We start from the raw sequence: 27,200 nt of genomic DNA, 5'->3' as shown, positions 1-27,200 counted from the left end.
TCCTACTCTAGTCTGCACACAACACAATAGGACATTAGCCCACGAGCACCTCGCCCACACTATCCCTACAGACTGCGGTCTCCCTCCGTAGCAATAGGGGATAATTGCTTCAGGTTCAAATTGCTGTGTGCTCTCCCTCTACCTCTAGGCTAAAGTTACCTTCACAGCAGCGCTAGCGACAATCCAGCAGGATGTTCCGGCAGGCAAGCGCGGTGGATCGGCTCGACACAAACTGCAGCATGCTTAATGGGGCCGGCGGAGGGGACGAGTTTAACCTCAAGTGTTTTTTCCTGTCCATGGCACAGGCAGGACTAGGCTCAGGGGTCCCATCGTGGAGACAACCAGGGGAAACCTGAATTACTGTGGTACTTGTCAGTTAAATTATTACAGATGCAACATATAGTTAAACCACCTAAAATTGTATTGCAGACAAAAGCAGTACTGAAAAATCATATGGTTTTTGCCTGCACTGCACAATACAGGAATATATACCAGCACATGCATATACCATACACTATTAATGGCAGAAGGGTATTTTGCAGAGTACTCTTCAGTTTTAGACAGACAGAATGAAATCCTAATCCTCATGCCTGCAGCATTTTCTGCCAGCATATAATGTGTTATATAGGATTATCCAGCCCAGTATTTACATGGTTGAAAAGGTTTCTCATTTCATGATTTATATACGGTGTATATAACAAAGAATTATTTCCACAACCATACTAATTTCATGTGGTAGCCTGGAGTATTCTGTGGATAAAATATAAAATGTGTAATTGGTGAAGCCCTATGCTAGGCTCATCTCACGTCTGCTCCATTACAAAGTGCACAAGCCAGTGGCCAGAAATCATTTCCACGATAGCACAATAAATAAAAAAATAAAAAAAACTGTTTTAACTCACTGCAGGAATAATTGGCAACGAAATTTAAAACAAGAATGGAAAAAAACGAAAAAAAAAATGCAAATTTCAATATCTCTGTGATAATGTGAAAATAAAATGCATTAAATTTACTCGAAGCGTTCAACTATCCATTATAGACTTATATAATTATCTTCAAAGCACAGTGTAATAATTGCCTGTAAGCTTTTATTTATGGTTAAAAGGCATGCACAGCAGCACAAGATAGCCCATAAACCACAGCACTTAACTCTCTTTAACTGCATACACTTATGATTAGGCCATATTTCTTCCAATATTACAAAGAATCAACACTTTTACTCCATCGAAGGATTAAATGCAGCTAGTGGGAAGCACACTGCATTAAGAATATACATTTACGTTATTGAGGGCACACATGGCACTGTTGGATTTCCTTTTCAGCATATAGACATTATAGCAATCAACGTGACAGAATCAATGAGTATTCTAAGTGATGAATGTGATAAAAGATTAGGGAACACATGAATGATCACTGTGAGTCTGTTATATTGCAATGTGAAATTCTGTGCCTGATTGTGTCAACAAATCTTTACCAACAATATGTCAGGTTAATATGATTTTGCCGTCTAGTGGGACATGTGCCAAAGTGCTTCTTTTGAATAAGTCTCTCCTGTGCTCCTACATTCTTGAGACAGTCTCGTTTCCTTGCCCCCCTGTTCCTTTAGCCTAGAGATGAGCAAATCACTTCTATTGATTTGGAATTCTTCCTGAATATTTCAAGAAAGTTTAATTCTAACAAACCTGAATCTCTTCAGATTCATTTCAGGTGAAGAGAAAGAGAGACCAACATGTAACACTCCTAAACTCAACATTTTTTTTTATTTTTTGTTTTTACGGTGTTCACCTGAGGGGTTAGGTCATGTAATATTTTTATAGAGCTGGTTGTTACAGACACGGTGATACCTGATATGTATACTTTTTTTAAAAATGTATTTCACTTTAACAAAATAATAGCATTTTTAAAACAAAAAAATGATGTTTTAATGTCTCCATGTTCTGAGATCTATAGTTTTTTTTTTCATTTTTTGAGCGATTTTCTTATGTAGAGGCTAATTTTTTGCGGGATGAGGTGACTGTTTTATTGGTACCATTTTGTGGGACATAAGCCTTTTTGATCACTTGGTGTTGCAATTTTTGTGATGTAAGGTGACAAAAATGGCTTTTTTTGAGACAGTTTTTTTTTTTATGGTGAGTATCGGACAGGGTGGATCATGTGATATATTTATAGAGCTGGCTGTAACGGACGCGAAATACTACCAAATATGTCTATTTTATTTAATTTTTTCTATTTTTGTAATTACTTAATTGGAGAATTTTTTCTTTTTACATGTGAAACCTTTTTTTTATAAAACACTTTATATTTTTTTATTTTTCTATTTTTTATTTTACACTTTGCGTCCCCCATAAGGTCATACAAGACCTCTGGGGGACATTTAACTTCACTTTTTTTTTTCTTCCCACTATTGATTTCTCCTGTAACTGGGCCTGACATAGTAGCCCCAGTTACAGGGGAAATACACCCCCCAGAGGCTGTACAGCAGTATACAGTGCTGTACAGCCTCAGTGCAGGGCTGATCGAGGTCTGTAGAAGACCCGACAGCTCCTGCACTCTCCTGGCCCCGGTGGTCACATGGCCACCGGGCTGGGAAAGGAAGCAGCATAGCACTTCCTCATCTGTATACACAGCGCTCGTTGAGCGCTGTGTATACAGCAATCTAGAAGGCAGGGACACCTCCAAACTGTCCCTGCCTTCTCTCTGGGGTGCCCTGCTGTCACCGACAGCGGGCCCCCAGCTCGGCAGCTGCACGATTAGCGTGCAGCTGCCATCTCTGAATGGGCGTTCCAGAATGTCCATTCAGAGATAAATGACCAGCCCAAGAACGTTTATCGTCAATGGGCGGTCGTGAAGCGGTTAAAGATTGGCAAATAAGATTCCCATTTTTTACAGCACTAAATTCCTAAACTTTATCCTTAAAGGAGTACTTTTGAGCAATGTCTCCATGCACCGCCTTTCCCTCTGATATTCTTCAGGCCTAGTGCCTACAGTCTATCAGAGGCCGTCACAGATGGCCCCATGAAGTAATCATCATCAGGCCGTCTGAGCCAGGTAGCCATACAGCTCAGGAAACCGGTCGGAAGAAGCCTGTACCGCATTGTTCACAGCCGCATGGAGGTACTGTAAGTATTTGAGTTTATTGTTTTTTATTTGGCGCCATGCTGTTGGGCCACCATGGGTAGGGAGGAGCACTATAGGAGCATCTACTGGGGGCACTAAATAGGGGAGCATTTTGTACTGTCACACAGAAAGACATTTTTTGTACTGGCACACATTATAAGGGCACATTTTTTTTGCACTAGCACATATTATAGGGGTGTATTTTTAGTGCTGGAGAACATTATAATGGGGTATTGTCACGAGGGTGTCAAGAGCCACGTCTGACTCCATTATACACGGGGTCAGGAAGTCGCAGCGGGTGGCTGCGTGCTCTATGTCTAAAGATAGTGCTGTTACTTAATGGTAGCTTTCTGGGTTTGCCTTGCAATCCTTTTTGTCTCATTCAGGGATCCGTTGCTTCTTCTCCTCAGCTGTTTCTTGTCCAGCACTCCCAACCTCCTTATATTCCCCTCTCTCACTTCTCTGGTTGCCAGATATAGAGCTTCCTGCCTGGACTTCTATACTGACCCACTGGAGCTGAGTTGCTGTTATCCCTGGTTGTCGTATCGGAGCATTACCCTCCGGATCCCTGTTGGTTGTTTGTTGTCGCCCACCGGGGACTATATGTTTTGTCAGTATTGTCTGTCTTCTCCCTAGTGTTTCCCTTTAGTGTTAGTGGTGCAGACTAGTGTTCCCACCGCCCTATTCACTACGTAGGGCTCATCTTAGGGAAAGCCAGGGTTTAGGAACGTGATCAGCGTACGGGTGAGAAACCCATCTAGGGACGTCAGGGCAGTCAGGTGCCAGCCTCAAGGTGAGTTAGGGGTCACCATCTTTCCCTCTCCCTTGGACAGGGCCTTCCTTTTCCCTCCCTTTGTGTCACGTATGTGATCGGCATGCCGGTCGTGATAGGTATGTTTTGTACTAGTGTATACTAACAAATGGTCCTTAAAGGGCTTCTGTCACCCCACTAAAGTCATTTTTTTTTTTTGGGCTAGTTAAATTACTTATCCTGGGATCTCCTCCTCCGGCCAGCCCTGTCGGCATTTTAAAAATCGCGCGCCTGTGTTCATTCTGTGCAGGCGCTCTGAGATGAGGAGGCTCGCCTCCTCAGAACTCCCTCAGTGCGCCTGCGCCGATGACGTCTTCTATTTCGGTGAGGTCATCGGCGCAGGCGCACTGAGGGAGTTCTGAGGAGGCGAGCCTCCTCATCTCAGAGCGCCTGCACAGAATGAACACAGGCGCGCGATTTTTAAAATGCCGACAGGGCTGGCCGGAGGAGGAGATCCCGGCTGGCCCTGTCAATCAACACGACGAGGGGGCGGTTTTCTGCAGCTGCTACCAGCAAGTAGCCGCCCTACTTGCTGGTAGAGACCTAATTTACATATTATAAAAGTTTGTTTTTAGAAGAAACTGCTGAATCAAAGTAAGTAACACCATTATATTTTCATATATCGCAGGATAAGTAATTTAACTAGCCCCAAAAAAAAAAAAGACTTTAGTGGGGTGACAGAAGCCCTTTAAGACCAATAACGCCTTTTATTTATTTCATGTGCTAATTATTAAAACATAACATTTATTAGGTGCATTGTTAAAATTAAATAAACAAAATAAAGTTGTTTTAAAAATATCAGCTGTGTCACATGGTTGCTTTGTGTTTTTCTCTCTACAATAGAGCTATTTAACTCACAGTCTACTTTCACTAGCTGGGGGGTAATGAGCCAGTACTGCGCACTAGTTCACGGCTCACTGTCCTTTAAACCCTTCGCTGAAGGAATTATTTAGATCCTAGGTGCTGCTTTATACCCTATGTGCACTAGCTGTGCTAAAAAGCTCAGACACTGCCCCCCCCCCCCCCCCCGACATGTTTCACCATTCAAACTGGCGTCTTTAGGGGAATTGAGCAGAGTGTGTTTATGAGGGTTTGTAGTACTAGTTTGAGTGTTTTGTACTAGTGCACATTATAAAGGTGTATTTTTTGTACTGGCACACATAAGGGGTATTTTTTTGTATTGGTGCACATTGCAAGTGGGTATTTTTTGCATTGGCACGAATTATAAGGGGGTATAATTTGCACTGGCACAAATTACAAGGGGGTATTTTATGCATTGGCGCAAATTATAAGGGGGGATTTTTTGCATTGGTGCACATTATAAGAGGGTATTTTTGTACTGGCGCACGTTATAAGGGGGGATTTTTGTACTGGAACACATTAAGGGGCATTTTTATAAAAGAAATTATCATGGCGGTCTGGTCTGAATGGAGAAGATTAGGAAAGAGAATGTCTATATCAGAGAAGACAGCACTGGATGTAAGAGGTATGTAGCACTGTATTATCCTGTATGTTTTGTAGTGCTGTATATAATGATTTCCAAGTAGGTCTTTAACAGTTGAGCTGGTTTAAAAATTTGGAATGGGGGACGCAGTTTCAATTTTTGTCTCAGGCAGCAGAAAGTCTAGATGTACCCCTGATCCTTGCAGCAAAGAACTGAGGGAAGGAGGGCCCAAGCTGAACTCTTGCACCAGGGCCCATGAGAATTTAGCTACGCCCCTGCTTGTAACGTTGAAAGTTTAGGGCCGATGTAGTGTATTTGAACGGAGGAGACTGAGTGATTTGCTGGTCACATGACCCTCCATCAGCCGTTGTTTTATGGACAGGCCCTTAAAGGGAGAATGCCTTATGACAGGGATGCCAAACCTGCATCCCTCCAGCTGTTGCAAAACTACCACTCCCAACATGCATTGATATCTGTAGGCTGTCTGAGAATGCTGGTAGTTGTAGTTTTGCAACAGCTGGAGGGCCACAGGTTGGGCATCCCTGCCTTATGAAATATAGCAAATGGAGCAAAATATAAGACTATATTAGTAAGTGCCCTATAGTCATCTTACAAACATATTGGTCAACTGTAACCAGAAAGTGGTCAACCCCTTTAATTAATTAATCTTACCCTTCCATTACTGATGACAGCCATCTGCCCAGGCAACAGTTTGAGAACTTCATGACAGTACAATTCCTGAGCACGAAGCATGTCTACTCCCATAGTATTGTACTTCTTTTCAAAAGCGTCATCATCCATTTCCTGAGGATACAAAAACAGTAATTACTTTGTCATTTCAACCTTCTTTACAAAACATAAAATGATTCACTATAAAGATAAACCCACAGTACACATGTAAATAATATCTAACATTTGTATATGCTGCAGGCTTTGAGATTTAATGCGCTGTCAATGTGTATGGAATTTTTCTCATTAGAAGTCAGCTCATCGGCTTATTTCTGCTCCAGCCACATACCCGAAATCCATTTCTGGTTGAAAATGTATCAATACTTGAAACAAAACTTGACCCAGTGTGTGATTTAGTCAAACATTGGAGACTTTATTTAAGATAACAATGGAACAAGTGCCAACATTAGTGGGTCAATGCGTTATCCCCACAGTGTAACTCAACTTTAAACCAACTTTAAAGTGGCTCTGTTATCAGGATCAACTCTATACAACCAGGCATATAGCTTCAAATGTTATGCAAATTAGCTATTGGAGCACCAGGAGGCAGGCTTATGCGGTTTGAGCACTGCTCCAGCGATGACCCTGGTGCTTCATACTGACGCCTTCATCCTTATAAACACGCCCCCCTCCCCTTAGATTGACAGAGCTGCACACTGGTTTCCAAGGATGGCGTGTGCACACTTTGTCTTCTGCTGCTTGCTGAGCAACGAAGTTGATTAGTGCGAACATGTTGGTGATGTCTCTGAACCCGGGAGTAGAGGCGCCATCAGCTTCATTTGCAGTTTCCTCCACTTCTGAGTTCAGTGACGTCACTGGCACGTGCCATGCTAAGAAACCAGTGCGCAGGCGCAAGAAATCAGACACACGTAAGCCACACATAAGCCCACCCCCTGGTGCTCCAATTGTCCATTTGCATAAAATTTAAAAAGTGTTAATTTCTCCTGAACGTCGGCACTGACCATCAAAAGAAAGTATCGATTAACTCAGCTTCATCATGGGCTATAGCAGGGCTGGCCAACCTGCGGCTGTCCAGCTGTTGCAAAACTACAACTCCCAGCATGCCCAGACAGCCTACAACTATCAGCCTACAGCAGGGCATGGTGGGAATTGTAGTTTTACAACAGCTGGAGAGCCGCAGGTTGGCCAGCCCTGGGCTATAGGGTTGATCCTGGTGACAGAGCTGCTTTAAGCTTTAGAAGCTTTGTACATTGTAAACTGCTTACTTAATTACTAGGGTGTTTATGCTCCTTCTTTCCCAGGACAATTGTTCAGTTTTAGCAATGGTCCTATCTAACTGCAAATAACTAATTTCTGAGCCAACCTACATGCATTTAATATTTTTCAAGGCACACCTTAGAACTTTCTTTTGTGCCATTAGATGACAGATATTATATTTAAAAAAATATATATATTTTAAGGAAAAACAGAAAATTATGAAAAAAGTATGTTTCTTCCTTTCTCATCAATTTTCTTTTCAAGAACAGAAACATTTCTAAAACCATTAATGTAGGTTTGTACTGTGAAATTGGACTCTATATGCATACTTTATTTACTGGCTGGCCTCACTGACAGGCCTATTTTTCTATTGCTGGTTCTGTGGCACCATACTGCCAGTACAGATGTTGTACAGTGCCAAAACATTAGAAACTCCTTCAAAGTGACTTTTTTATGTATTCATTGTATGGCTTTTTTTTTTCAGATTGTTTTATAAATGAAAAAAATGTGTGCATACTAAACTATGAAATTATTTTTATGAAATAAAAATGAAAAATGTGTGTTTACACACAAAAAGTCCACTATAAAAGTAATAAATAATTATTTTATTAGATTTTTTTATGAAAGAAAATGTGGGGAAAATGTGTTTGTGTGTACGTAGTTAGCGATACTATAACTCATAACTATGGTTAAACTTTTTTTTACATTTTTTTTCTTTCACTTATTTATTTATATTACTTTTTATTTTATTTTTTTTAAAAAAGGGAATTAACCACTTCCTGCCACAGTCAGGGCAGAAAGGAGTTAATTCAGAGACTGCAAACTCACAGTTAATTTTACAGTAAGCAGGAGACGCTCTCACATCAAGACGGGTGCGCCCCACCAGCCTCTTCACTCTATATTGTGACAGGGTGTTACAACGACACCATGCAGTAAGACCACTTTTGCTGGTCTCCGGGATACTTTCTGTAACCACAGCTGTCTAATGACAGCGCAGTCACAGAGATCTGCAGCACCACGGGATGCCCGCAGATCGTTAGGTAACCTAACGCTTTTATATGTCGGGTTACAGATAAGGTCTTATCGCCATGTTGTATATAGTCGTGCTGCGATAAGCAATAGGTTAAAATAAGCCAGCATAATAAGCTTATGTGTTAACACACTAGGAATTATTTTAACACCTTCTACTGTAGATCTGTATATTAAAACATTAACTTGGATGATTACATGTTTTTAATGCTAAATGCGGTCTTAATCATAGCTATCATTAAAGAAACTCTCTGGTTCAAGAAGAAAAGTCATGCTATTCCGGGGAATAAACAGAACACTTACCTGGTGACCTACTTTTCATCTGCGGATTCACACATTTCCAGGCTTTTCTTCGGCCACCCAAGATGGTCACACCGCTTCTCAGACTACTTGGCGCTTTGGTAGCCCAAGATACCTCCTGCCGCCCTTGGATTGGTCAGCACTGCCCATGTGAGCAGTTCTGGAAAATCAAAGAACAGGGCTGGACAAGCATTAAGTGTCTTGGACTACCGATGCAGTGTGCATCAGGTAGTCTAAGCAGCAGTGCGGCCATCTTGAACAAAAAAAGAAGAGCCTGGGAATTGACAGATCTGCAGCTGAAAAGTTAAATAAGTCACCAGTTATGGGTTCTATTTATTCCTTACTCCCTACATGTGCATCGGGTTTCTGTCACACATGCTGTTAAAAGAAATGGGCTGCAGTATTTTCACCCGTGGCTCACCGCTTGCCGCCCAAGTTTTGGAAAAGTGGTGAGGGTGTCAGAAAAAGCTAAAAAGTCGTAGATTCTTTTGCACAACAGCATTGGCGACAAAATTTGAGACTTTTCTACTGATATAATAAATCTCCCCTTCGGGTTTTTGTTCTTTCAGAAGGCCTACAAAAATACAATGCATTTGGAAAGACTTCTGACCCTTTCGCTTTTTCACATTTTGTGATATTGCGGCCTTGTAATAGAATAAAAAAAAATCTAGTTTTCACTCCATCAATCTGCACTCAAAACCCCATAATCAGAAAGTGAAAACAGAATGTTCGAAATCTTGGCTAATTTATTAAAAAGGAAAAACTTAATTTCGCATGGACATTAGTTTTTAGATCCTTTGATTTAAAATATAGCTATGGGGCCTCCTATGTCTCTTGATCATCTTTGAGATGTTTCTACACCTTGACTGGAATCGACCCATGTCAAATTCAGTTGATTGGACATGGATTTGGAAAGACACAGTCCTGTCTATATAAGGTCTCACTGATGACAAGGCATACCAGAGCAAAAACCAAGCCATGAGGAGGAAAGAACTATCTGTAGAGCTCAGAGACAGGATAGTGTGGAGGCACAGATCTGGAGAAAGGTACAAAAAAAAAAATTCTGCTGCAATCAAAAGTTCACAACAGCACTGTAGTCTCCATAATTCTTAAATGGGAGCTGGTTGCCCCACCAAACTGTTTAATTGGGGGAGAAGAGCCTTGGTAAGACAGATGACCAAGAGCCCAATGATCACTTTAGCTGAGCTCCAAAGATCCTGTGTGCAGATGGGAGAAACTTCCAGAATGTCAACCATCACCATAGCAAGCCTCTCCTTAGTAAAAGACATGTGATAGCCTGCTTGGAGCTTGCAAAAGAGCACCTTAAGGATATTAAGATTGTGAGAAACAAGATTCTCTGTTCTGATGAAACAAAGATTCCATTTTTTGGCCTCAATTCTAAGCCTCATGTCTGAAGGAATTGGGTACTGCTCATCACCTGCCCAATACCATCCCCTACAGTGAAGCACGGTCGTGGCAGGATCATGCTATGGTGGTGTTTTTCAGATTCTGGTACAGGGAGACTGGTCAGGGTTCAGCGAAAACTGAATGGAGCAAAGTACAAAGATTTTCTAAACAAAAACCTGACTAATCTGTTAGGCCTCTTTCACACGGGCGTTGCAGGAAAAGATGTGGGTGCATTGCGGGAAAACAAAGTGCAAAGCGTCTCACTGAAGTTCGGGTTTGGGTAGATTTTATTATTTTCACTTATAACATGGTTATAAGGGAAAATAATAGCACTCTTAATACAGAATGCTAAGTAAATTAGGGATGGAGGGGTTAAAAAAAAATAATTTAAATTTAACTCGCCTCATCCACTTGTTCGCGTAGCCCGGCTCGTTTTCTTTCTTCTTCTTTGAGGACCTGGGAGGAAAAGGACCTTTGGTTACGTCACTGCGCTCATCACATGGTCCATTACCATGGTGATGGACCCCATGTGATGAGCGCAGTGACATCACCAAAGGTCCTTTTCCTCACAGGTCCTCAAAGAAGAAGAAAGAAGACTAGACGGGCTATGCAAACAAGTGGATGAGGTGAGTTAAATTTAAAATTTTATTTTTAACCCCTCCATCCCTAATTTACTTAGCATTCTGTATTAAGAATGCTATTATTTTCCCTTATAACCATGTTATAAGGGAAAATAATAAAGATCGGGTTCCCATCCCGATCGTCACCTAGCAACCATGCGTGAAAATCGCACTGCATCCGCACTTGCATTTTCACACAGCCCCATTCACTACTATGGGGCCTGCGTTGCGTGAAAAACTCACAATATAGAGCATGCTGCGATTTTCACGCAACGCACAAGTGATGCGTGAAAATCACTGCTTATCTGAACAGCCCCATTGAAGTGAATAGGTCCGGATTCAGTGCGGGTGCAATGCGTTCACCTCACGCATTGCACCCGCACGGAATTCTCACCCGTGTGAAAAGGGCATAACTCTGACTGAGCTCAAGGTTCACCTTCCAATAAGACAATGACACTAAGCACACAGCAAAGACAACATAGGAGTGGCTTAGCAACAACTCTGTGAATGTCCTTAACTGGCCCTGCCAGAGCCCTAACTTGAACCCAATTGAACATCTCAGGAAAGACATGAAAATGGCTGTCCACCGACGGTCCCCTTCCAACCTGACAGAGCATGAGAGAGTCTGCAGGGAAGAATGGAAGAAAATCCCTAAATCCAGGTGTGCAAACCTTGTGGCACCCAAGAAGACTGGAGGCTGTAATCGCTGGCAAAAGGTGCTTTGACTAAGTACTGAATATTTATTTCAATACAATTTTTCAGTTTAGTTCAATAACTGAATAAAGATCTTGAACATTGTTTTCACTTTAACATTATGCGGTACCAAGTTCAGAATGAAAGGGAAAAACTAGAATTTTTCTATTTTAGCACAAGCCCACAACATAACAAAACATGAAAAAAAACTGAAAAGGTCTGAAGACTTTCAGAATGCACTGTAAAAGTAGGTAACACATCCATACACACAACTGCTAAGTAAAACGTTTAACATTTATCAATGCATTTGTATGAAAACAACATTTTCTTAAGTGGCACTACGTGATCAATTCAAATGCACTTATTTTTATCGGCCTATATGTAATACTACACTTTTAAGCTGTGACTATGATACTGTACAGTTATGTAAGCAACACTTTCACATTGTTGCAACTGCTGAAAGGAGATTTATCACTGAATTAAATTGCAAAATAATATGTTCCAGTTTTAATCTATATGTAAATTCCAGAAATGACTTTATATCCAAGTTTTGATTGGCAAGAAGAAGTCCTTCACAACCTCGATTAGCATTTGTGTTTTGCGAAAGGGTCAGATACCAGAAGTTATGCAGAATATACAATTTTTGTCTACTCATTCATGAAGTAATCTAGCAACTAATTTGTGAAATCAATTCCATAGTTAAATTGTACAGCTTGAATTTTACATACCTTAAAAGCAATAAACTTATATTAGCTGTGGGCATTTCTTAGTAAGTTAGCATACTGCATAAAAAAAAACGAATACGTGCACAAACAAAAACAGGGTTAGGTATTATAGCAGAAAATTCACTCTCTTACCTATATTACCATTCCGGCATAAGCAATATAAAAACTAAGTTGATTTTGTATAAAACACGTGTTAGAAAATAGTCTGAGTGGCACTGTGTTTAACTTCCTCTGCCAAACAGGCAATGTCACATATGCATAACAGGTGCAAACCTCAGCAACCTGGCGGTGCTCAGACCACAATAGACTTGAATAGTACCAAACAAAAAGATATACAGGTGGCACTCACCAATCGGTGCAATCTTCTTTTACTTCCTCCAGAGCTGAACACATCAAAGCTGGATACATCAAAGCTGAATGCATAAATGGCTTGGGGTGGACAGACATACAGTGCAGTGACAGGATATAAGACGACGGACGGCCGTTTCGCGCCTCTATTGGCCTGAAGAAGCGCTGAGGTGCGAAACGGCCCTCGTCGTATATCCTGTCACTGCACTGTATGTCTGTCCGCCCCAAGCCATTTATACATTCAGCTTTTATGTATCTAGCTTTGATGTATCCAGCTCTGGAGGAAATAAAAGAAGATTGCACCGATTGGTGCCATCTCTATCTTTTTGTTTGGTATGATTTCATATAAGATATTAACAAGGATATTTTTGCTACATATATTTTTTAGGTGTACCTAATATTTTTAAACGGTTAGAAATGGCCTAATAATTTTTGTAATACACTGACAAGCAAAAGGGTAACAATGTTTTGTACATTTTACTTACACACTCCATATCTAACCATCCACTACAGCTTTGAACGGGAGACTACCATAATCTTATAGACAATCATCTTGGCTATCTCATATGTAAACTGGACTTGCAACTATTTATCATATGATTAGTTATGCAGAGTCTTGTCATGTAACTGCCTTGTTAATGTTTTGTTTTAAAATCCCAAATTTTTATTTTTATTATTTTGTTAGTATTTTGTAAATCCACAGTTGGCTTTCAACACGGCCTGAATCCTTCTGGGCATGCTCTCGATCAGATTCAAGCATGTCTCAACCGGAATCTGTTCTCAGGTCTCTTCTACACATTCCCAATGTTGGTGCACACTGGTCTACTCACTAGGGTATGAATACATCTATTTTTTCAACTCTACCCACAAGTGGTCAATTAGGTTGAGGTCTGGGAACAGTGGGGGCCAATCCAGCACCTCTATTTCATTATCATTGAACTATTTATTCGCCAATCTCGACATATGCTTTGGGTCGTTGTCCTGCTGGAACACTATGTCGGCCTTTTCATACCTATAGTACTCGAGTGTTCGAAGTAACTTGTCTTGTAGGACACTCACATATAGCTCAGCATTGAGACCACCATCGATCCTGGTCAAGTATCCAATGCCTTTGGCTGTAAAACAACAACATATCATCAGGCTTCTTCCACCGAGCTTGACAGTTCCTTCAATTTCTCTGGTTTCTTTCAGACCCATTTGCACCCATCAGAGCCCAGTCTATTGACTTTCATGTCATCACTCCAAATCACCTTTTTCCAATCTTCTACTGTCCACTGTTCATACTTTTTTTGGCAAACTCGAGCCAACGTTTCTTATGACGATATTAAAGTCGAGGGTTCTTCAGCTTTTTTTGGACCACCATTCCAGATTTGTGTAATGCACGTCGCATGGTGCTTGCATGGATGTCTGTGATCTCACTATTAAGAAGCATACAAGCCAACTTCACTGCAGTGTTTGTCGCACTGATAGGCCTTGCGATGAGCCGACTTGTTGACTCCGATATTTTGCCTGGAAGCCAAACTCTTGGCTTTGGAATGGATGGACAGACTTCCTTTTGTATTCTTCCAACTGTCACGGCACTCACTTGATGCAGTTTGGCAATTTTCTTGGCCAAGAAACTGCTGGCTGAGCTGGAAGATACTGTTTCTCTTTTTTTGGGAACTCTTTTTCATGGCTGTTCCTGGATTCAAACAATTGACCTATGTATAAGATAACCAAGATGACTGTCTATAAAATTATGGTAGTTTCACGTTTGAAGCTGTAGTGGATGGTGAGATATGGAGTCTGAAAGTCAAAAGTTTAAAACATTGTTACCCTTTTGCTTGTCAGTGTATATTTTATTCATTAATTTTATTATTACATTAGCCAAACATGCACCCAGAGTTTGGGCCTTTCTGAAGAGCTATACGTTTTTTTAGATTTTTAAAACATCCGCTGTCCTTCTTGCTTAAGCCTGCCATAGCAGAGTGCAGAGTATCATGCACCAATGTGCTATGCAGAGGTTTGAGGGGTGCAGGCACACGCGGGAGATCACTGCAGAGCATACTGCAGAAAACAAAATCCGTACACTGCATTCATTGCTATGGTGCATGGATCTATATGTGCTGTAGTGAAAAGCTACAGAAAAACCAAACTTTGGTGGCATGTTTGGTGAGTAAAACAATAAAATCAGTAATCATATATTACAAAAATTATTTTAAGCCATTTCTAACCGTTTAAAAATGCTTATAGGTTTAAGGACATTTTAAGTAGCATAGTTTTGATTTGTTCCAGTTTTATGTGGCAACATAGAGAGACAGTCCCTGATTCAGTTGAACTGGATTATGTTTTAGCAATTGAGAAATATTACAGAATCACATTAGATTTCATGAAAAAGTCAATAAAAAGGGAAAACTATGAAGAAAATTAAGAGAGTGCACTGAAATTTTTTTTCGTTATAGAGAAACCACAGGATATAGTATTTACAAGAAAGAAATTAAATTGCTACTTAGCAGAAAGGGAGAATGAACTGCTTTAGGGTTTCAATGGACATACTGTTACTTAGCTACAGTACATTCAATAAAATCCTGACCTTAGCAGGGGAATTTCAGCAGGCTTAAGTAGACCCAAGGTTTGGCAGGCAGTATTTTGGAAGTTCCAGTTGTGGGGAATAGAAAGTTGGAGATTGTTGAACTTCACCATGTGGATCCAAAAATAAAAATAAAAAATAAAAAAATGGCTAGGAGAAAATTCCCAACCAAGAAGATTTCTTACTTCCTGTTTTCCAAGTGAGCAGCCAGATTGCAAACTGCGATTCTCAAGAGAGCCAAAAGCCCTCAAAGCTACATTTGTAACACCCACACCTATATTATATGTTTTGGTCTTAAGTTGCTTAAGATTTATAACAACTAGCCTAATGGTAGGCAAGAAGATAACAAACAATAGCCATTACTCAACTGTTAAATCCTGACTCCGGTGGCGCATGCCAGTCTACTTGACCTGGAGTGATGACATACCATATTGTACTTTATCTGGTTTGCAGAGTGCTGTTGCGTTGTCTTTTTTCTCTATATATGTATGGTATGTCATTATTACAGTTAAAAGGGTTCTCCGGGAAAGATAAAAATGAAGATACTGAAAAACATGTTATTATAAACTCTTAAATGCCTTTATTATTTATACAATGGTTCATTTAGTCTAGTGGACAAACAGTGAAGGAGTTAAAATGGCGGCTCTCAGATTGAGGAGCATAAAATCTGTCCTCCTTCTGCAGGGCGGCCGGTGTGAGAAAGCAGAGCACAGAGCCCTATGTGAAGTCTGCCGGTCTCAGCACTGTGCAACCGTATATTATGTGCAGATGATGTGTCCCTGTGCTTCAGAAAGGAGTTTCCTCATCCCGTACTCGAAGACTGAAGGGGGAGGGAATAAGGACCAGATGCGCTGCTGTAGGGGAGGAGCGCTATTAGAAAACACTTCAGCCTGCCAGTACAGGATGCGGAAACTCCTTTCTGAAGCACAGGGACACATCTAAGCAGTTATCTCCGCTGTCATCTGCACATAATATACAGCTGCACAGTGCTGAGACCGGCAGACTTCTCATAGGGCTCTGTGCTCTGCTTTCTCACAAGGGCCGTCCTGCATTGTCACGTGAAGGACGGATTGTATGATCATAAATCCAAGAGCCGCCATTTTAGCTACAAGACTGATTGTTCCCTAGACTAAACAAGCCGTTATAAATGATTAAAGGAGTTTAAGAGGTTTTTTTTGTAATAACATGTTTTTTCAGTATTTTCATTCTCATCTTTCCCGGAGAACCGCTTTAAGTATACAAAAACGACCACTGGAGAATGGGGAGGAATTTAACAGGTGAGTATCGGTTATTTGATCACACTACCTGCTGTTAAGGTCCTTTAAGTTTTTTTATTGTTTTTTTTTTTATCCTGAAGGCTCCAGGTCTCATTCACATAGACTGGAAATTCTCAAACCTGACATAGATGTGAACCCTTGACACCTTGTATTATTGTTTTCAACCTCTGGTAATGTGATGATGCTGTGTGGGACCATGCAAGATGCAATATACATTTTTCCTACCAATACCTATATATCGGAGAAAGGACTACACTTGAGTACATAATACATAACATAGATTGAGCAAATGTACAAGATTTGACATAAAAATGTTTTCTACTTATTTCCTGAGGGAGAGAAGAATAAAACTGCTGGGTCTAATTCAATGGCAAATACAGTACATCTGCAGCTAATGTATACCCCACCTTGAACAAATTCATAGAGCAATAAATGCATGCCTACCGAAACCAGGAACTCTTTGATTTTCCGCCCTTTTGTAAGTGCATCCATGGTTTCTTCTTTTGAAATCTTTGTAAAGAAAGTCAGCATGTTATGGCTTTTCTGGGTAAGAAGAGCAGCCCAAATGGCGCGGGATATCATTGTGTTTTCTTCAGTAATTTTGGAGGTGGGATTATTTATGATTCCAAGTCGAGCGATATGGCTTTTTTTCTGATAAGTAGAGAAATAAAAGTCATTTATAGTGATAAAGCAAGAGAACAACATTTAAAGTGAAAGGACCTTAAAGCGGTTGTCCAAAATGCCGAAAAATCTCAGACAAGCCCTAAAAATGTATAAAGGGGTATTCCAGTTATATAAAATTATCCCTAATCCACAGGACTACTACCGCTGGGACCCCTACTGATCATGGGAATGGGGCCCCTTTACCCTGTAGAGCTCCCCAAAACAAACAGAGGCCAGTCAGGCATGTGCACTGTACTCTTATCTACAGATCTCTTAGGGCTCATGCACACGACCGTATGTATTTTGCAGTCCGCCAAAAATATGGATGACATCCGTGTGCATTCCGTATTTTGCGGAACGGAACAGCTGGCCCTTAATAGAACAGTACTATCCTTGTCCGTAATGCGGACAATAATAGGAAATGTTCTATTTTTTTGAGGAACGGAAATACGGACATACGGAAACGGAATGCACACGGAGTAACCCGTTTTTTTGCGGACCTATTGAAATTAATGGTTACGCATACGGTCCACAAAAAAATGGAACGGAAAGAAAAGAAGTTCATGTGCATGAGCCCTAAAAATAATGAATGGAGCAGCTGCGCACATGCCCGACTGGCCAATCTGTTCATTTGAGGGGGCTCCATGGGGTATAGGGGATAAACTTTATATAAATTGAATACCCCTTTAAAAAAAAATATATATATATATATATATATATAAAAAATAAAAATGGTTATACTCCCCTTTTTCTCCAACGCTGTTCTCTGCGTCCTCATTCCATGTCCATAAAAATTGCTCTTATTCTGCTGGAAAACAGCTCCCAAGTGCCTGGCTGGGCGGAGTTTGCTGTTCCCTGTGCCCAAAGCAAACCAGCCTTAAAGGGGTTGTCCTCTTTTTTATATTGATGACCTATCCTCAGGATAAGTCATCACCATCAGATTGGGATTCAGACCCCCATCGGCACTGGTATGAGCACTGCCTTCTCTTCATAGTTTACCTGCTTGCCGTCGCAACACTCAGTGGTGATCGGGTGTAATCACAACTCTGCCGTCCCTGTTCACTGCAAAGGAATGGCCCCGTCCTGTTCAATTGGATAGGAAGGAGCCGTTCCACTGAAGTGAAAGGGGGGGCTGAGATGTAATTACACCTGCTTACCTATGCGGATGCGACAGCAAGCAGGTTAACAATGAAGAGAAGGCAGCGCTCATATGAGCACTGCTTTCTCTTCATCTGATCGGCAGGGTTGCAAGGAGTCGGTTCCCTGCCGATCTCCTAGCAAGAGGGGAGGGCTGCTTTAGCTGCTCATCTCTTGGGATTGGTAGTAGGTAGAGCTATGGGCCTGGTCTTGTTGGCTTGGAAAGCTATATCTCTACCTGCTACCAATCTCAAGATATCTGGTTTGCTTTGGGCACTTGGAACAGCAAAGCCCACCCAGCTGGGCACTTGGGAGCCGTTTTTCTGTAGAATATAAGTGCTCTTCCCGGACATGGAATAAAGACACAAAGTGCACACATGTACAGTATGTTTGGGATGTGTCTTCAATCTTCTGTGGGGCAGAGCTCTTAGTTATATTAGTGAAAATGACGAAATAGACTCCCTTTAAAGGACAGTGACTGCAGCGCTAACTGCTGCAGTTTGTAAAGAAACAGCGGCAGGAGGACCTATGCAACGCTGCAGAGAACAACGCTGGAGTAAGGGGAGAGTGTAACATCCATTGTAGGGCTTGTCCAAGATTGTTAATTATCTTGGGCAACTCCTTAAACATGCACACTGATAATGTACGAATGTACATTTAAGGACATTTACAACTTATGTGTCTTTAATGCATTGCCCTTGCTGTCATGCGACTATTTTAGAACAGTGATTTGACTGTGAAAACCATTAAAGTCAATAGAGGAAAGGTCGTGTGTGACAAAATCTGACATCTGGGTTTTTTGTGACTCTTGCGTTGCAGCATTGCGACACCACTGACAAACATTACATGAAAGGTTGCATGACACCTCGCCATGCAGCTAAACTATTGAGCAAGAGCTGTAGTCCAAATAAAGCTGCAGTATTAGGTGGTATGCAATGCTGTGGACTTCAGCTGTCGCTAACTAGTTAAAATCGATCAGCCGCACTACAAAGAGTCGTCATGTTACAGTTAAGATACTGCCACACGTAGTGGATGTGCTACACTTTTACCCCTGCACTGCCAGAGGGTAAATCTAATTTATGGTGAGGAACACACCTAGTGATATCTTAGGTGCATTCTTATGCAGTCCATGTGCCTAAACAGAAATCTACGGAAGCCCACAGCAGTCTGCATTTATGCTAGTTTTTGGGTTCCACCCCCTTTCTCACCACGTCCTCGTTTTGGAAAGTGGCGACAGTGGCATAGAAAAACCACTTGCGACAATATTTAGTTGCAATGGCATTTAGAAAGTGACAAACACAGTGTTTGCGACTTTTTTACATCAGAAAAGTGGCGTGGGGCAAATTATAAATCCCCCCCCCCCCAAGTGTGGCCAAATACTGCATTACAAAACTGCAGTAAATCATAATAAAGACGAATGTTTGTTTAACAGTAAAATTACTGCATTTCAGCTGCAATGGGAATCCAGCCTAAGGCCTCATGCACACAAACGTGTGTCGGCCGGGCCAGTGCTGGGGTCCGCTATTCGCATCTGACTGTCCGCACTGCAAAAAAGTAGTGCTTCCGATCCGTGCCTCTGTTTCGAACCGCACTGCATCTCCCGGATTGAGGACCCATTCAAGTTAATGGGTCCGAAATCCGTGATGCGGGGTGCACACAGCTGGTGCCCGTGTATTGCGGACCCACTGTTTGCGGGCCAGGCAACGGCCGTGTGCATGAGCTCTTAGACTATGTGAACATGTAGAGGAAATGCAGCTAATTTTCCATCTGAATTTGTGTAAAGCAAATTGGTAATGTATCGCTGTAGCAGCCATGTTAAAGAGATTTTAACAAATCCAATCAACAGGCTGCGGAAAATATCACCATGGCATGTGCTTTTGAATTGTGGTTCGACAGAATAATTCATAAAAAAAAAAATAAAAAAAATGAATCTAGCCTGGACAAAAACGATGGTGCACCGAGCAAGAAAATAATATTACCATAGGGACATGTTAAACTAAGGTGTGTCCTGTAATTAGCATCACAGGATTTTTAATCAAGGAACTAGTAAAAATGCAAAGACAAGGCAGATATGTGGTTACTTTTTTAAAATGATAATTATATTTCAAAAACACGATGCAAATCATGATGCAAAACAAATCTGGAAAAAAACTATTTGGCTACTAGGAGCATTGAAAATAAAATCAACAAAACAGTTAGAGGCATAACCGGCGTTTCAGACCCTGTAGCGGCGGTGCTGGCACCGGCCTCTTCATAACTTCAGCGGATCCACTGCCGAAGATTGGGGTGCAAAGGACCTTTGCGCCGCAATCTGCACCAGAAATACGTCTAATATAGGTGCCTTTCTGGATAATAAATGACCCCCTTAGTTTTGGAACAAAGAGCTCAGCTCCACTGAAGAAATCATCAGGGTAAGGGCTCATGCACACGACCGTATGCCCTCCGAGATATACGGTCCGTGAGTGGGTCATATGTCCCGGAGCGGCATACATTGTGCGCACGGGAGTACACAGCATCATAGATTACAATGATGCTGTGCACGTCGGGCCGCCCACGTGGCTATTGTCCCACACTCATAAGATCATATGAGTGCGGGACAATAGCCCCGCGGGCGGCCCGACGTGCACAGCATCATTGTAATCTATGATGCTGTGTACTCCCGTGCGCACAATGTATGCCGCTCTGGGACATATGGCCCACTCACGGACCGTACGTCTCAGAGGGCATACGGTCGTGTGCATAAGCCCTAAGATGTCTTGCTACCATCACCCCTCTTTGTATCACATGGGCGTCGGCCAAGTGCCATGTTGGGTGCTAGTCGATAGGAGATGCCTCATTTGCTGCCATGACTCTTGGTGACCGTTACGGACTTTAGTTCTGTATATCTTTGTGAATATATATTTTTTATCATAGTTTAGTAAAATATTTTTCGCACCTAAATCATGTTAAATCTATTTTTTCCCGAACCTCAGATCCCACGATAATTCACACATACAGGAAGAGACTTCTCAAAACTGGTGAAAAGGAAAACAGGACTAGTTGCCCATAGCAACTAATCAGATCAGGTAAAATCAGATTGGTTGCTACGGGCAGCTAAGCCCATTTTCCACCACACCAGTTTGAATAAATCTCTACTACAGTTTATGAGACCAGCATATTCATGAGCAGACTGCAGACTGTGAATCACCATCCTGTAGGGTAAGCAGAAGTGAGGGAAGCATCTTCTCATGAGCATACTGGACTCATAAATGATGTGTCCTCAGTGTTAATTCAATGCTCCTAGTAGCTAAATGGCACTGTTTTAGGCCAGTTAGCTACCAGGAATATGGATCTGTACTGTAGCTGTAATATTACATAGGGCAACATATTAACCCTTTCAGGATGCAGCCTATTTTTTATTTTTTGCATTTTTCCTTATCTGCCTTCTTTATGTGATGAAATTAGGAACAAATGGAAATTCCGCCAATGTTTTTGTGGGTCAGTACGAATGATGTGATGTCATATTCTGACAACCATAACTTTTTTAGGTTTTTGTCTACATAGCTGTGTGAGGGGCGAAAAGTAGTTTTTAATGACTTTTTGGTCACTTTTTATTCCATTTTTCGGGGGACAAGGTGACTAAAAATCGCACAGTTTTATATTTTTTTCCATTAAAGCGTACATCGGGCAGGAATAATATTTTTATATTTAAATAGGTTGGACATTTTCTGGATTACCAATACCTGCTATTCTTTTTTCTATACACTGCTCAAAAATAAATAAAAAGGGAACACTTAAATACCACATCCTAGATCTCAATGAATGAAATATTCCAGTTCCAAATCTTTATTCATTACAATAAAACATAAAGAAATTAATACCTCACGGAGGTCTGGATTTGGAATAATACTCAAGTGGAAAATCTAATTTCAGGCTGATCCAACTTCAGTGGAAATGCCTCAAGACAAGGAAATGAGGCTCAGTAGTGTGTGTGGTCTCAGAGTGCCTGTATGACCCTCCTACAACACCTGGGCATGCTCCTGATGAGGCAGCGGATGTTCTCCTGAGGGATCTAATCCCAGACCTGGATTAAAGCCTCAGTCAACTCCTCGACAGTCTGTGGTGCAACGTGGTGTTGGTGGATGGAACGAAACATGATGTCCCAGATGTGCTCGATTGGATTCAGGTCTGGGGAACAGGCAGGCCAGTCCACAGCAACAATGCCTTCATCATGCAGGAGCTGTTGACACACTTCAGCCACATGTGGCCTAGCATTGTTATGCATCAGAAGGAACCCAGGGTCCACTGCACCTGCATATGGTCTCACAATGAGGTTGAGGATCTCATCCCGGTACCTAATGGCAGACAGGGTACCTCTGGCGAGCACTTGGAAGGCTGTGCGGCCCTCCAAAGAAATGCCTTACCAACACTATTACTGAACCTCTGTCAAACCGGTCATGCTGGAGGATGTTGCAGGCAGCAGAACGTTCTCCACGGTGTCTCCAGACTGTCACATGTGCTCAGTACGAACCTGCTCTCATCCGTGAAGAGCACAGGGCGCCAATATCAAATCTTGGTGTTCTCTGGCAAATGCCAATCGCCTTGCATGGTGTTGGGCTTACATACCACCCTTATGGAGTCTGTTTCGGACAGTTTGAGCAGACACATGGATACAGTATTAGTTGCCTGCTGGAGGTCATTTTGCAGGGCTCTGGCACTGCTCCTCCTGTTCCTCTTTGCACAAAGAAGGAGGTAGCGGTCCTGCTGCTGGGTTGTTGCCCCCCTACGGACCCCTCCACGTCTCCTGGCATCTGCTCCATGCTCTGGACACTGTGCTGATAGACACAGCTAACCTTCTTGCCACAGCTCGCATTGATGTGCCATCCTGAATGAGCTGCACTACCGGGGCAACTTCTGTGGGTTGTAGACACTGCCTCATGCTACCTTTAGAGGTGAGAGCAATGACAAAATGCAAAATTGAAAAAAACAACAGCCAAAAAGGATGAGAACAGTAAAATGGTCTGTTGTCCCCACCTGCAGAACCACTCGTTTATAGGGGTGTCTTGCTAATTGCCTATCATTTATACCTGTTGCACAACAGCAGGAGAAATTGATTCACAATCAGTGTAGCTTCATAACTGGACAGGTTGATTTCACAGAAGTGTGATTGACTTGGAGTTACATTGTGTTGTAAGTGTTCCCTTTATTTTTTTTGAGCACTGGGTATGTAAAATTGGGAAGGAGGGGGGGGGGTGATTTGAATATTTTTTTTTTTATTTTAAAACTTTTTTTATTTTTATCTTTGCTGTAATTTTTAGTCCCCTTAGGAGACTTGAACATGCAATCTTCTGATCGATTGTCCCATAGACTGCAAAATAATACTATTCTTGTCTATGGAATTCTGACACTCTGCCTGAGAAGCTGTGCCTCATACACGGCTTTTCAGGCAGTTAGCCATGACAGCCCTGGGAACTTCCTCAAAGCCCGAGGTTGTCATGGGAACCAATCGGACCCCATAGGGGTGCTGATCGGAGGACACAGGGAGCTCCCTCTGTTTAACCCTTCAGATGCCACAATCACTATTAACCGTGGCATCTGAGGGGTTAAAGGGGTTCTCCAAAGAGTAAAACATGCCCCCCAATGCCCCGGCCCCTCATATATATTATACTTACCCTGCTCCCCGGCATCTGTGTTGTTCCTGTTCCCGCACGAATGCCACTCCCCATCGCACATATCAAAACATACGCCGACAGGGGAAGCAGCCAATAGCAGGCCGCAATGGGGATGAGCCTTCCTAGCATCGCAGTATATGCGCAGTGGCCGTGCAGGGATCAGGAGCAACGCGGGTGCCAGGGATCTGGGTAAGTATAATCTATATGAGGGGTCCTGGCATTGGGGAGGATGTTTTACACTTTGGATAACCTCTTTAAGTAACCTGGATCAGCATCATTGCCAATCCCAGTTACTGCAGCTGGGTGTATTATACAGCTTGTTCGTGTGTATGTTAGGGTTAAATGGGTTGTCCAGCTTTTACTAAGTGATGGCCTTTCCCCAGGTTAAGCCATCAACAGCTGATCAGTGGGGGTCTGGCACCCCACACTCCTTCCAATCAGCAATAGAAATCAGCGCTGGAACTACACAGCACTGTCAACTATGTAGAGGAGGGAGCTTGTTACTACAGTGCTGCTTCCACTAAGTCAATAGAAGCAGTGCTGTAGTGACTAGCTCTGTCCACTACACAGTTAACAGAACTGTGTAGTTCTATCACCAGAGCTACACCCAAACTGCTGATTAGCTAGTGATGGCCTACCCTGAGGATAGGCCATCACCTAATAAAAGCTGAAAGACTGCTTTAAGTTGCAAGGATTACTTAAAGGAAAAATGGTCGGCCGCTAAAGTGAGTCATTGGCTAGAGTGGTGCATGTGACCATGCCCGTGGCTAGCCAGATTTAAACAATGATTGCACTGGATGATGGAGACAGCGGAAGATCGGAGTGGCGTGGAGCAGGTAAGTATGAATCTTCATTTTCAGGAGGTAGGCTGCGGGCATTATATAAAATATAATTATTACTGGAAAACCCTTTAAGAACATGACTAATCACAATGTAATAGTGTTTAGTGTGTTTTTGAAGCAAGAAATATGAGTGAATATCTGCAGAACCCAAACAAATCGCCTTAAACAAGCCTGTTTCTGCTTAATATATACGGTACTAAAAGAGAAAGCTTTCCCTCGCAGTTAATCAGAGCTGACAATGTCTAGAGCAAATGATGCAAAAAGTTTTAGCCCTGTGGTCAAGTCTAGATAATAACACTAAAGTTTAGAAGATCTGGTCTCCAATGCTTATAATTTAGTGTGACAGACTGTTGCTATGGGGGTCATAACAAAGAATATATGTTACAGTGAACTTAGTATATCTTACAAAATAGCTGACAAAATGGCAGAAAGGTTATGCTGGAAAGTCTAATATTGTCTTTGTCTTGGTAAAAGTCATCTTTCTTGAGCTTGGTGTGAGGAGTAGAAATCCTGACCTCACACAGCTTATTTGAGACAAATGCTTGGCAGAAAACTTGCCTTTTACTCAATCTAACAGGTTATGGAGTGCGATAGCAGAAAGAAATGACAATCTATTCTGAATATATTAAGCTGCTGCTTTCCGAAAACAATTTCAGGTGCAATAAAGGAAGTGATCCATAAGCTGTAAAGGCTTCCAAATAGAAAGGCTTCTATAACATCTAGCCCACACACTATTAATGCTACCAATCTTCTCCTTAACTCAGAATCATTACAACTGTGAATGTTAACTACTTTTTAAAAAGGAACAGTACTACAATAAGGAGCTACAGAAAATACTAGTGCATCTCATAAATCAGAATATCTTCAAAAATTTGTAAATATATATAATTTATATTATATAATCTAAATATATTTCAGTAATTTAATTAAAAAAAGTGAGACTCCTATATGGGATAGATTTAATACGCACAGAGTAGGGGTGCACCGAAATTCTGGCGGCCGAAAATATCGGCCAAAAATGGGCCTAATCCATTTCGGCCGATATTGGTACATATTGGCAGAAAATATGGGGTGTGGGATTTGTTACCCGCGCCGGGCGGGCGGTTTACTTTAAGTCACTGCATCTTTATTTTACCTTACAATCGTGACGCTCCAGTAACAACTCTGCAGGCAGAGCGGAGGGCGGCGTAACGTCACTTACTCACGTGACGCGCCTGCTCCGCCTCCTTCATTCATAAAGTGGGCGGAGCAGGTGCGTCACGTGAGTAAGTGACGTTACGCCGCCCTCCGCTCTGCCTGCAGAGTTGTTACTGGAGCGTCACAATTGTAAGGTAAAATAAAGATGCAGTGAGTGATGCTGTGAGCAGCAGGGCCGGGGCTGTTATGGGTAGGGGGATCGGTCTATGGCACTGCTATGGGGAGGGGGGATCTGTGCACTGTTATGGGGAAAGGGATCTGTGCACTGTTATGGGAAAAGGGATCTGTGCACTGTTATGCCCATAACAGTGCACATATCCCCCCCTCCATAACAGCGCCACCCACAGATGAATTTCATTCATGAAAAAGAATTATTAATAAAATCATTTTAAAAAAAGTATTTTAAAAGTATTTGGGCAAAAAGGCAGTTTCGGTTTCGGTTTTCGGTCAAGGGCATCCTGAATTTTCGGTTTCGGACCAGAATTTTCATTTCGGTGCACCCCTAGCACAGAGTGATCTGTTTCAATCGTTTATTTCTCTATGGGGTTTAGGTCAGGTGAGTTTGCTGGCCAATCAAGCACATTGATACCGTGATTTTTAAACCAGGTATTGGTACTTTTGGCAGTGTGGGCAGGTGCCAAGTCCTGCCGGAAAATGAAATCAGCATCTCCATAAAGTGTGTCAGCAGAAGGAATCATGAAGTTCTCGAAAATATCCTGTTAGATGGCTGCGCTGACTTTGGACTTGATATAACAAAATGGACCAGCACCAGCAGATGGAATGGCTTCCCAAACCATCACTGAGTGTGGAAACTTCACACTGGATTGGAACTTGGATTGTGCGTCTCTCCATTCTTCTTCCAGACTCTGGGACCTTGATTTGCAAAAGAAATGCAAAATTTGCTTTCATCTGAAAACAGGACTTTGAACAACTGAGCAACAGTCCAGTCCTCTTTCTCTTCAGCCCAAGTAAGATACTTATGATCTTGTTTCTAGATCAGTAGTGGCTTGACACAAGGAATGCAACAGTTGAAGCCCATGTACTGAATACATTTGTGTGTGGTGGCTCTTGAAGCACTGACTTCAGCTGCAGTGAAGCTCCCCCAAATTCTTAAATGGCCTTTTCTTGACAATCCATGAAGATACAAATTAGGGTATGTTCCCATGACAGACTTTGAAAATGTGACTATAAAATTCAGTGCGGAATCTGCACATTTTGTTTTTAACCCCCCTTTTTATATTCCGACGCTTATTTACAATGCTTTATTTTAACCAGTGGGTTTATCAATGCGATGCTAGGAAGGCTTGTCCCCATCTGCCATTGGCTGCCCCCCCCGGACACCAGATGTTTTCATCCACGCAAGGGGAGAAGCAGCAGTGGCTGTGCGGGGACCAGGAGTGGCGCAGGTAGCGGGGAGCCAGGT

General features: G+C 42.0%; 1 protein-coding gene across 2 annotated transcripts in view; it reads right to left on the bottom strand.

Moving 5' to 3' along the window:
- UGGT2 (UDP-glucose glycoprotein glucosyltransferase 2) overlaps positions 1-27,200 on the bottom strand; it is a 499,843-nt gene that overhangs the window by 249,398 nt on the left and 223,245 nt on the right. For both annotated transcript variants that reach the window (XM_040425306.1, XM_040425307.1), the window contains exons 21-22: positions 16,732-16,938; positions 6,045-6,176 (exon numbers count right to left, since the gene is read on the bottom strand). In XM_040425306.1, the coding sequence (XP_040281240.1) occupies positions 6,045-6,176; positions 16,732-16,938 (339 nt within the window). The remainder of the gene's footprint in view (positions 1-6,044; positions 6,177-16,731; positions 16,939-27,200) is intronic.

This window comes from Bufo bufo, chromosome 3, assembly GCF_905171765.1.
Source record: "Bufo bufo chromosome 3, aBufBuf1.1, whole genome shotgun sequence".
Lineage (NCBI taxonomy): Eukaryota > Metazoa > Chordata > Amphibia > Anura > Bufonidae > Bufo > Bufo bufo.
Note: the sequence above shows the minus strand (reverse complement) of the source record. Positions and strands in the feature narration are given on the sequence as shown.